The sequence below is a fragment of the Haplochromis burtoni genome, unplaced genomic scaffold, assembly GCF_018398535.1.
Source record: "Haplochromis burtoni strain Fernald_Lab_line unplaced genomic scaffold, NCSU_Asbu1 Contig_26, whole genome shotgun sequence".
Lineage (NCBI taxonomy): Eukaryota > Metazoa > Chordata > Actinopteri > Cichliformes > Cichlidae > Haplochromis > Haplochromis burtoni.
Window position 1 is genome coordinate 2,313,642 of NW_024582387.1, and position 13,239 is coordinate 2,326,880.

The 13,239-nt window shown below is 37.4% G+C and overlaps 1 protein-coding gene across 1 annotated transcript in view; it reads left to right on the forward strand.

Annotated features, from left to right (window-relative positions):
• LOC102304529 (plexin-A2) overlaps positions 1 to 3,960 on the forward strand; it is an 82,648-nt gene extending 78,688 nt beyond the window's left edge. The window contains exons 31-32 of the mRNA XM_005917899.3: positions 481 to 631; positions 1,560 to 3,960. Coding sequence (XP_005917961.1) covers positions 481 to 631; positions 1,560 to 1,655 — 247 coding nt within the window. The 3' untranslated portion in view covers positions 1,656 to 3,960. The remainder of the gene's footprint in view (positions 1 to 480; positions 632 to 1,559) is intronic.
• The last annotated feature ends 9,279 nt before the right edge of the window (positions 3,961 to 13,239 follow it).

A 13,239-nucleotide genomic window follows, 5' to 3' on the forward strand; every position in this document is an offset into this window, starting at 1 on the left:
TTTTAATTCAATAGTTGCAATAAAAATATGTAGAAACAATGAAATGAGTTGTGCACTGCATGCAAAATTAAACTTCTTCGATGCATGCAGCAAGGCAGGGCATTCTTTATATACACATGCGATTGCTCAGAGTTATGAGTCCAGATGGGTTTTTGTTTTCAAACCTTTAATGATGAACATAATCTTCCTAAGGCTCTTGCTGAAGCTCAGTTTGTGTATCTGCATATGGAAATAAAAAGCGTGTTCGTTTATTTTTGAATACATTGTCTGCATTACTACATGACTAAACGCATGAGTAACGCTTTCCTTGTTTTCTATGCTGCAACACCTCTGATTTACAGGTTCCCGTGTCGAAGCATATCCTTTTCAAAACAGACCGATTCCATGTGAGAAGAAAAGCTATGGTATGCATCACTGTGCCCTCCACACTGACAGTGCATGTGTGTGTGTGTGTGTGTGTGCGCGTGCGTCTCCTCTCAGGTACTATGCTGACATCAACCGCCTGCCTGCCATCAGTGATCAGGATATGAATGCCTATCTGGCTGAACAGGCTCGCCTTCACTCCAGTGAGTTCAACGTGCTCAGTGCCCTCCATGAGATCTACGCATATGTCAGCAAATACAGCCAAGAGGTGAGGCCCAGTCAATACACTTTAAACCAGTAATGTGCACCACATGTTTTTGCAGTATTACCAATTGAAGTTATCAATTTTGGAAGTCAAAGCAGCCATAATTAATCATTTATTTATTTATAAATAGCAGTGTCTTGATTCCATTGCATTGAACTTCCAGAGAGTTATAAGCCAACTCTCCAATTTTCAACAATTTGGGACACTTTAACGTCTCTCCTGCCATTGTTTGATTTTAGGAATCTGACTTCTTTTAGCCAATACTTTCTTTTACTGTCATTTATTTTAGCAGCTAAAGGGGCAGATAATTCCCTCAAAAATGGAGACAAAAGTAGAGTAATTACTGGAGTTAAATTGGTCAGCTGGACACAAATACATCCCTTAATACACGCCAGTCTTGTTCTGTGAATGCTGGGTGTGCGGACAGGCAACTGTTTGCTAACAACTTACCAAAACACGGTTTTAATTTTGAGCCCTCGTAAAGGTCATGGCTGATTGCAGAAATCAAACGGGCAAAAAACAAAACAGACTGTGTCGAATTTAATGAATTCATTTTGTGATAATATGCTGGGTGATTTTCAATTAACCAATAAAAGAATTACTGAGAATGCCACTAACAATTTCCAGGAACACGAAGTGTGTCTTCAAATTGCTTCTGTTGTCAGCTAAAAGTGCAAAACTAATTTATGCGACAAACTATATATACATAGTAAGGTAACAAGGATTGAGTGAAACTTATTAGCGTTGAGTCCGCGGTCAAACATAAGTAATGCATTCAGAACAAAGACGGAAACAACACAATCATAAACAAAAATTAAATAAAATCTAAAACAAAATCTGACCCCATGACATAACGTGTGCGTGCTAATTCACTACAGCTGACCGGTGACATGCTTTGTGTCCTTATGGCCTATATCTCTGTGTGTTTTAGATCATTGAGGCACTGGAGCAGGATGAACAGGCCCAAAAGCAGAAGCTGGCGTATAAAGTGGAGCAGATCATCTCAGCTTTGTCCACAGAGAGCTGAGAAACACACACGATCCTAAATACTTCCATATACACACATAAACACATTCTGTACGCACACATGATACACAGACACCAAAATATACCATAACAGGGGAATTCTAAACACATATGCCTCTCAGATGTGGAAATCAACCGACTTCTGGTATGCATGTGCGGATATATTCAATCACACATACACACAAACTGTTGTGCACAGAGAGACTGCAGTTTTAATGGACCTACTGTATACAAACTGACAGTTACACGTGGATAAATACACGGGTACAAATGTACATACGCAAACCACAGCACACATCAAACAGCAGAAAGTCCCAAAGCAAGACTTTTGAATCCAATGTCATTTTTCAGAAGAAATTCCAAAAGGCAAACATCCAACTTCTAAAACACTACTATAGAGGGAGAGAGAAGGAGGATTTAGGCCATCACGGCTGCTGAATTTTCCGCCAATTCTTGTCCGCTGGGTAATGGTTTGCCTTTGTAGTCGGTGGTTATACTAAGTGTGTGTGTGGCATGGCTCTGAAGAGAACACCACTTAATAAAGAATGACTCAACTTGAAAAGTCACTGGAGGAGCTCAAAGACAGGAGCCAATTTAATGGGACAAGACTCAAAGTTCTTTTTATATGTCAAACATGAAGGACACTTATTCGCACTACATATCACAAACTTGGAGTGACATCGCCATTTGTTGCCATTCGGAGCAGAGATGTGCATCTTGCACCAAGTCTTTTTTCTGGGTTTTTAAAGGCTTAAGAGAGAGAACACTTAAGATTTCAGCAAAATTACTTTTTATTTTGCTGCTTGAGGATTTCCATCATATGTGACATCATAAAACATCATATTTTTTTTTTTTCATTTAATGATGATTGTCTGAACTACTGGGTTTTGAAAGAAGTATACAACAGATTTGTCGCTTATAGGTTTAGGGTCTGGCTGTTTAATAATCCAACACCAAGACATCATTACTTTCCAATTTGAAATATGTGTAGATATTTTCAGACCCAATCCCTGGCTCTTCGTGCCAAATATAATATATCTCATGTTTCATTCATATTAAATGCTCCTGTAGAAGCTATTAATAATACATGCCATTGTACGGAAAAGATCCCATTTGAGATAGGAAATTTTTTTTTACAGTGATGATCAATAGACCAGTAATTCAGCCATTCAAAGATAAGTGGGGACCAAATTGAACTGCAGTAGAAAGCATGATTAATGATGCTATAAGCCTGAAAGTGGATCAGATTAGCCTAACCTGGCCAACAGCACCCACCCTTCCAGTCTCATCAGTCATTGTTTACATTTAGCGTGATACTTGAAATGCACTCGGTGTACAAGATACCAAGAACACCTGCAGCTCCTGTCAAGTAATCTGGTCAAACTAGATTAGATAAAGGCCTTGATGCTTTTTTGATTTACCAAATGAATCCACTTTGAGCATAATGTGGAAACTAAATGCAGGTTAAAAGCTGAAGTCTGATTTTTTCACCTTCAAAACAGGCGATCTGGATCGGGATTCAGCTCAGTGTAAAGCAGGTGCTCTTATATTTCTTAAACAGAGTGGATATATGATTAACGGTATATGTGACTGGTCCAGCAGTGGGTTCTTGTAAAGTCTGTTTGTTGCTTCACAGCACTAGTGACGCTTTATATCCTTACTGTTTTCGTGCTTTAACGTAGAATTCACGTTTTATTCCAGTTTTATTTTGCATTCCAGTGTACACTTTACCTGATTGCTCGTTGTCCCCCCCTGCTCCTGTAGTTATAGTGCCATATCTAAACTTTAAAATAATTATCTAAACTTCAGCATAACTGTAAAAAAAAAAAGAAAAAAAAGAAAAAATAATCTGCGACATCACGACTACTTCACAGTTTTAGTTCTGATTGGTTGTTTCACCAATTTACAATGAGGAAACAAATGCCTTTTTATGCTTGAGGCTTCTTATAAAGTCTCTGGAAGTATTACTGCTATCTTCTTAACATTTCCGTACCAATGGAGTTCATTTATCCCCCACAAGACCTTGAATCATGTTATCTACAAGAACAAGATGAACTACGATAAATAATAAGTACATTTCCTGTTAAATGTTGAAATATGACAGAATTCATCAGTTTCATGTGTGGTTTGATGATGATAATTTATAAATGTGTTGTGCAATAAACTGTCAGATGTTTAAGCTGTAATGTTTTTTTAAACTATATATTACTGTATAAATACTGTACATAAAAAACACTCCTATTTTGCAAGCAAAAGATTCACTTTGTACTGTTGTTATACATTAAATGCGCAGCTAATGAAAATGATTTTTGCATTTTTGTCTAATTTGTGGTGACATTTCTTTTTAAAATAATCAGGCTGAACATGATTATTCATTTTCTCTGTATTAAAAGGGTACTACATCCCAAGTCCTGGCTGTAATAGGTCAAATATTGTCTTTATTTAAGAACATTTAACTAAACTTCTTTGCCTTTCATCGTACTTCATTATACATAGTTTACAGTTCTGCATTTTTAACCACATGAAACATCAGAATCATCATAATGTGACTTACTTAATTTGCACAGTGCTTTTTTTTCTCTGACAAAATACTGCTGATGGTAGAGGTGAAGTCATTTTTAACCCAATCAAAACTCTGCCACACATAACTGGATAATCTATTTTTATGGTATTAGTGGACCATTAGCATTCCACTTTAATAATTAAACTTATTGACTTTTCATGGGAAGGCTTTGCAAGACGGTGATGTCACAGGGATAAACTCAAATCCCACGAGAACATACATCATTCATCCTTTTTAGTGTTTGACCCACAAGCAGATAATATTAGCCCTCCAGCAAAGTCTCAAAATATTTTTAAATAGGGTTTTTTAATACGTGTTTTACTAGATTTGCTTCTTAATGAAAGCCATTATTTAGTAAAAGAGTACCTATTTCAACACTAGCACAATGTTATTATTTTAAATATCGTATTATTAATAGGCCTATAGGCCTATGATTGAAATTGTTAGTCATGCAATCAGAATACCATTTAAAAAAGATAGTTAATTTTTTGTTGAATTTAAATGCTCATGGTTGTGTTGCTTTACAGTGTTCCACAGGAAGAGGGTGTTGTATTTCCAGACCCAACAAAGGTAAAGCCTACTTCACAAATCAGCAAAGACCTGTAGAGTAATGGCCTCCAGCTGGAATATTTTCCCTGGAACTAGAAAACAAATGTGAGGAAAATGATCAAGTAATGATAATGCTGTTCCTTCTCCTTTTTGAATTAATCAAGAAGCAATGCCGTTTCAGGGAGTCTGAACTACTGCCATGAGCCAAAAACAGCCAATCATCACTCTATGAGCTCAAGACTCTAATGTAACTTTACTAAAGTACAGTTTGTACTACCATGATTGTGATGATGTAGTACGGCATGTGACAAGCATATATGAAGTTTGTGAGTCTTTGCTATAAGCATTGTTCATGTTTAACCCGCAAAACTCCGGACAAGCAGAAACCAGGTGTGGGGGGCTTGCAGTAATACCCAGACTCCACAACTCAAACCTGTCGGACTCATATCGGTTATGATCAGTGTATCATAAAGGGTCCTCTGTACACCTGCCAGGCTCTAACTCCTCATCTTGCCCTTTTTCACTCTTTACTTGTCAGAGTACCGACACTCAGTTGCCAACAATTCCCCCTCGCACACATTCGAGGAGGATCATTAGGACTCAGACCTCTTCTACTGACAGCTGAGAAAGCTGCAGGATATCAACTTGATAGACTGTGTGCTATAGGATGGTACAAGACAAGTTTATAGAGCAACTATTGTCATCAGACAACAATCACTTTTCATTTAAAAAAAAAAAAACTTAAGTTGTCATAATATCTCATTCTGCTTGGACGCCTGATTGACGTAATTAGTCTGAGGTAAAGTAATATGACAGATCATCAGCTTCTCTAGGTAGTCAGAAAATAATGAGGACACTGGCCTTATGCACAGACTGCTGATTTTTAAGACAGCTCTTTCTGCAGAAGGAATGCTGAATGGAGGCCTCCTTGGACTTTCTGTGCACTTGAGCAAATGCGAACAATTCAGCACAGCAGGTGTAAATAGTTAATGGACTGTCCTTAAGCATAAAGTGGGATAAGGCACCAGCTAGGTGATAAGATCACCCCATTCATTAAATAAAGATACTTTTCTTTAATAGAACTGATTCACGGGTCACATTTCCTTGAGCATCTCTTGAATGCAACCTTCAAGCTTTTGAGTGCTTTAAACATTAGCCTCCAGCTGCTTTGATTAAATAATTATTAGTGTGCACACAATCATGTAAATGATGCTTGTTCATTCTCATGACAAAGAAAAGTTGTCTATACTTGGAAAAGAAAAACCTCTTAACTGTGTAGAATAAATCTTAAAGGACCATAACTGCTATCAGTAACAGCTTCATTCACGATTTATTAGATGAGCTCATCCATGACGACATTTTATTTCTTCAATTTGCAGAAGTAATTTTTCATTTGTCCACTAGCAACTCCACAGTCATACTCTCTTATTCGCCACCTAAAACTAACAGCTTAATTCTTTTTATAGGACAAAGTGGAAAATAGTTCAAGGTAATATACACACATATTACATATACATATATTTATAAGCACAAAGCAAAGGAATGATGTATTAAGGGATCTAACACCCATTTGGTTGATCTGGACCTCACACTAGTCTACTAATGCCATCTTCTGGTGAAAATGATCATCACAGGTAGGGACAAAATAAGGATTATTAATTCTTTCATGGAAAATAGTAGATGTGAGAGGCTCCAAAACATGACATGGGAAACAAGAAAAGGGTAAACATGTATTAGTGACAAAAAACTGTACTTTCACCTGAGATTGTATTTGTTCACATATACATATATACACATACCCTTTAGTTTTTATAACTGCCTTAATGGCACAGATTTAACGAAGTGCTGAAAACATTCAGATCTTGGCTCAAAGAGTTGGCAGTTCATCTTGTAACCCGAAGGTTGCCGGTTCGAGCCCCGACTCGGACAGTCTCGGTCGTTGTGTCCTTGGGCAAGACACTTCACCTACCGCCTACTGGTGATGGCCAGAGGGGCTGATGGCCTCGCTTCTGTCAGTCTGCCCCAGGGCAGCTGTGGCTACAACTGTAGCTGCCTCCACCAGTGTGTGAATGAATAGTGGAATTGTAAAGCGCTTTGAGGGCCCCGAATAGTAAAGCCTATTCAAGCTGTAATAGGGCGAGGGGCAGTTTACACTTTGGACAGGTCCCTAGTCTGTCACAGTGCTAACACATAGAGGCATAATATATAAATTAAAAAAAAAAAAAAATGCTCCACAGGCCAACTGGGGTACCAGAGCTGGACTCCTTCTGAATCCATTGCTGTGTGAAAAATTTGGACTGCATATACACCTTCAATTATATGGGTAATCACTAGTTGCTGGACTATCAAGGGGCCAATTCAAAGATTGTAACATTATGTAGAAAGGACAGTATAACTACCATGATATATGTAGACTTTAAAGGGTGTTATACATACACACACACTAGTCAAAAGTTTGGACACACCTTCTCATTTAATGGTATTTATAAATTGTAGATACATACTGAAGATATCAAATATATAAAGCAAAATCAATGGAATTATGTAGAAAAGAAAAAAAAGACAAATAACTCAGAGTATTCTTGGAAGTAGCCACCCTCTGCTTTGTTGAAGTGCTGCAAACCCTTGGCCTTTTTCAATGAGTTTAATGATGATGTAATCTGAACTGGTTTTCACTTCACAGGTGGGCCTTGTCAGGATTCCCTTTTGGAATTTGTTGCCTTCTTAATGGGGTTCGGATCATCAGTTATGTTGTGCAGAAGTCAGGGATCTTTGGGTCCACCCGTGTGTGTTTGTGCAATGCAGAAAAGGTGAACGGATGGTCTCTACATGCATTGTTCCCACCATGAAGAAGGGAGAAGGAGGTGTGATGGGGGGGTGCTTTGCTGGTGACACTGTTGGGGAGTGATTCAAAATTGAAAGCACACCGAACCAGCATGTGTACCACAGCATCCTGCAGCAACATGCCATCCCATCCGGTTGTGTTTGATTGGACCATCATTTATTTTTCAACAGGATAATGACCCCAAACACACCTTCAGGCTGTGTAAGGGCTATGTGACCAAGAAGAATGATGGAGTGCTGCACCAGATGGCGTGGCCTCCACAGTCACCTGACCTAAACCCAATCGAGATGGTTTGGGATGAGATCGACCATAGAGTGAAGGCAAAAGGGCCAACAAGTGCTCAGCCTCTCTTGGAACTCCTTAAAGACTGTTGAAAAACCATTTCAGGGGACAACCTCACAAAGCTTATTGAGAGAATGCCAAGAGCAAGAGTGTGCAAAGCAGTAATCAAAGCAAAGGGTCGCTATCGAACAAGCTAAAATATAAAACGAGTTACTTCACACTTTTTTGTTTACTACATGTATTCATTCATAGTTTCGATGCCTTCAGTGAGAATCTACAATGTAAACAGTCATCAAAATAAAGAAAAAACCTTAAATAAGAAGGTTTGTCCTAACGTTTCACAGTAGTTATCTTTGTATGTCTTGACAAAGTACATATAAACATATAAACTAGCATAACAAAACTGGATTAAAAGATCATTTGGTTTAAACCATAACTTAGGCAAATATATTATTTTAGTTTAAGTCTATTTTTATTTTTGTTATACTGTTTCCCTCCTTTTTACACAACTTAGTTCTGATTCTATCTCAATTAGAATTTTTTTTTCAGCATTTATTTAGTTATACTTGACAAAGGCTGCTGACAAAAACCATGATGAAAGTTATTGGTCAATGAAACTAAAACTACCTTTAAATATCAATGCAAAATCTGCAAATTATCTACCCTAATCATTTCCATAAAGCACTTTATGGAAGTCACTTTGTGGAAACAAGTAAAATTAACATCGAAGATAAATACTGGAAACATAACAGCTTTTCATAAATACTGCAAACATGCAAATAATTTTTTTCCTTTTTCCACTTCTGAGTGGATGAGACGGTCTCATACGTATGCTATAGCTGTAATATGAACACTAACACCATGAATACATGTTCACTAGACCAGTCTTCATTAAATCTGCAGTTTTCTGCATCAACTTTCTATTAAGGCTCTTCAACAGTGCCATTTTTCATGCTTGACATACATTCAGAAGGCCTTTCTCCTGCCAGTGTACTCCATAAACTACAACACTGCATGTGCTTGACAGCCTCATAAATACGAAGCCTAAAATATTGCAGTCGCCCTCTAGTGGGTTTCTGCGGTATAAGTAATGCGAGTCTTTTAACATTGACGAAGGCTAACATAAACCTAGGAGGAAAGTTAGTATAATCAAATAATAATATATTAATAATATATTACCTAGGATACAATATTAATTTTATTTTAAAAGAGCATCTGGCCCCTCACAGTGCCTGCTGAGAAAATTCTGTCTCTTGGACAAATGTAGTTGACGACAACTGGACTAGGAAATAAAGAAATCTAATAATTTGACTGAATATTATTCCAATTCTGAGTCCAAAAATTATATAAGGTTATTTGACAGTTCGCTAGTAAATTCAATTAAATTCTGTGTTGTTCTGTGGTTATGGCATCATGTGTCAGGAATCTTTGGATGACAGAAGTGATTGAGAAAAGAAGAAGCTTCCCCTTCTGACTTTTTAAATCTTATTATCTTGAGTTTAACATAAACTCATGGGAAACTTTCACTGGCATGGTAACAAATCAATTTGCAATAAATGCAACTAAAAAGATTTCATTTCACCTATGTCTGTTTGAGAAAGAGCACTCATAGGACAGGGAGAAGAGAAACTAGTGCAACTGTACTGTGAAGGTATAAATTGTATAAATTGGGACAACTGTATCACTGGTCATTTTTTCAATACATAAAAATGACATCATTTTCAAACTCTAATAAATACAATCAATGAGGTCTTTTGGGTAACTAAGACGGTGTGCATAAATCTGTGCATCAAAGCCAGATATGTACATCATAGAGCAACATACATGTAAATGTCAAAAAGGGAAAAGAAAAGAAAAAACAAGAAATAATCAATGATAAAATTCAGTACAACTTCAGTGAGTATCAGATTTATTTAAATTTTTTAAATTTTTGTGATGAACTGTTTTTCTGTGTGAAGCTATTTTGACTGGTCAATCAGAGACCCTATGGTTAATCTGTAGACGTTAAACTTCTAACCTAGATAAAAGTGAGAGACTTTGTCTTCTGCATATGTGAGAAGTAAGATTTCCAACACGTCGCTGTAGCCCTTATGAAGCGCATGCCAATTGGCCTCTCAACAGGCCCAAGTTTTAGTTTAAATGATTTCCAAATGCTGCACATATTGTTTGTTGTCCCACAAAATAGAAGAAAACACAAATCCATGCAATATAATTAACAGTGTCTTACCGCCTCTCATCACTGCAGCGCTCTAATAACAGTGGAGTTAACATTAACGAAGGCTTTATTTCATTTTATGGGTTAGTAGATGATATACAACATTTGGAAACTCTGGTTTATGTACACCCTAGAGTAGCTAAAACATACTGAGAGTGTTGACAGTGGCTTTGGCTATGTGCTGGTAATGTTACTTGCCCACACACTTCCACTGAGCAGCCACATCAACAGTGGCTGCAGCAGTCTTTAGCAGAAAAATATAAAGTATATAAAAAGCAAATACCACAGAAATATGGTAGAGATGAGCATACATTTCAGCAGATACGTTACAACAAGCACATGATTCAGCCACCTTCAGTGTTTGGTGTAGCACGCTCCAAAGTAACGTGTTCCTATAATCACATTACATATTTTAGAGAAACAGTAATATAACATCTTGACTGGAATAAATTCCAGCAATTAAGGTTACAGCTCTGTCTTTACTTGTGTAACAAAGATTCTTCAACCACCTGCACATCAGATGGTTAGAAATTTGGGGGGGCATCCTCATTTCTTCCTGCGTACTTGCACTTCAGTTAGCTGATTTCAGTTTGTGTTCAGGAAGAGGAAAATGGTGGAGTGATTCATAGCTTTAAATTTTTCAAAAGAAATCAAAAAAAGTATTTCAGGAGTATTTGAACAGACAGACATGAACATTACTTTTATTTTCAATGAACCAAGGGACAATAGCATTTTCAGCAGGACAGGAAAAACTGCATCATACTGCAAACACAACTTCAGCTCCTTTGTACACAGACTCCATGCTGACACAAAGTTAGCTAAGAACTCTGGGTGATGGTGATGTTAAAGCTGAGTGAATGCTGACCCCAGCGTCTCTTTAACAGCTATCAAAGGCATGATGAGCAGTTGGGCTCGCAGACTCCATTTCTACCTGTAAGTGGTTCCACACTTTCCACATTTCCATCACTTTAAGGGTCTCTCTGGTTTTTAACTTTGTTTTTTGTTGGCTTTGTATTCATACATGTTAACAAAAAAAAAGACTGAATGTGTGTTCACATCAGGATAGGATAGGTTACAGTTTCTGTTATTGTTAACTAGTAATTATGTGACAATATATTTCAGCTAATTTTATAGAATGTAAGGATGTAACTTTTTTTATCGACAGTTAACAAAAAAAATAAAAAATTAAACAACTTGCATTATATTTGAAAACGCCAGACTAGACCCTGCACACTTTAGCCTAAGTTTCCAGGTCTTAGCTGGAGTGACAGCCAGTGTGGTCTTCCACTGTTGCATCTCTTTCAAGGATCGAACTGAGGTGCATACCTCAGTTGGAACAAGTGGCTATTTAAGTTTCTGTTGCCCGTCTATCACTTTGAAGCAGCCTGGCCATTCTCATCTAACATCAACAAAGCATTTTTGCCCGGAGAACTGCCACTTACTGGATATTTTCTCTTTTTCAAACCATTCTCTTTAAACTCTAGAGTTTAGAGAGGGGAAAATCCCAGCAGATGAGCAGTTTCTGAAATACTGAGCCCAGCCACATGGATGCATCCCTGAAATGCCCCGAATGAAAGCATATTTCATTTTGGGAAGAGTGACACTGTTTTTGTTATTTGTCCGCACGGCTCTCGTTGCTCAGCCTAGAGAGGTAACGGTCCAAATTTGCTGGAGTTTGAAACAAAATCTCCACCCACTTCTGCTCCTCCCAAAGTTTTCCCTCCTTCTCAGCTTCCCTCTCTCCTGCACTCATGAAATCACTTCAAGACAGACTCCCTCCTAGGTAGCCAATCTGGTTTTATAGCTCACATTTTCAAAGTGCCATAAAATCTGCATTACATAGTATGTGTTTTTGTGGCTGTGTGTTACTGCATGTTTGTACAAATAAATAAATTTAAATTAAATTAAGAACACACTATTTTGTTTTGTTTTACAATAAATCCTTTAATTCATTTTACAAAGTGTGTTAATTGCTTTTCAGCTGTTTCTGTGACTAAAGTCAGAACAGAACTACTAATCTTCTAAATTGAGCTGGTAATTATGTATGGGTGGAAAAAATGTGTTTCCCAAAACATTAGGTGAGTTGCCATTTTAGAGCTTCCTGCTCAGAACTCTGCCTGAGCTCACACAAATAAGCCACTGCGTGTGGACACCCTGCGTTCTTGTGCTCTCAGACAAAATAAAATAAACATTCCTAGTAGTCAACCATTGAGATTCGCATTTTAAACAAAACTATAAAGAAAGCTTCTGTCTTTTTAAAGAGGCTAAAAGAGGCTTTCTTATAATCTCAGAAGCACATGTCTTCTGAGAATATAATCCAGGTAATATCCTTCTAATATGATCTCTAGTAAGTAAAGAGGATCTGCCGCTTAAAGTACTCATCTGATTCACCAGACTAGCCTCAGTGATCAGAGCCATTCAATTAACAACCAAGCAAGTTTGCATGGATAAAACGCCATTGACGCCTTAAAGAAGTGAAATTCTGACGCAGGTTCAATTCAGGTTAATGTACCTTCCTCAGCACAAACACCATTAACAAAAGAGAAATTAACTACCAACAATGATCTAGTCTAACATATGCCTAAAAGACAAACATGCTTTCTTTTACTGTGTTTGATTGCAAAAGGAGGTGAGTATATGTGAAAGCAAGTGTGTGTTGACTGAATAAAATGAGAAAAATAGAAATGAAAAGAATGCATACAAATGAAAAAAACAACACATTTTTACAAAATGGTTTGCAACAGCTTGAGATTTTTGTGGTCTTTAAAGTACAGGGTAAATCTACAGGGGATTCACTGTGAGAAACTACAAGCAAAGTATTTCTGCCCATGAGACAATGCATCATACATTTCAGAGAGCATTTAACACACATGCTCCGAGGCGTATGCACATGATTTATACAACTAAAAAGCAAAAACTTGAATATGACATCTGAAAATGCGCTTACAACCAAGACTGACTGAGACACACACACACACACGCGCGCGCACAGGGTTCAGAGAAACTATAAATTAGTTTCTCTGAACCCTGGACATTTCCTATAGGCTTTGCTTTATCCAAAGATTCTAGCAATTAGATTAACAAGTAATCCTTGTGAGCCAAAAGCTTGGTGTATAGAGCTCTAAATGCTA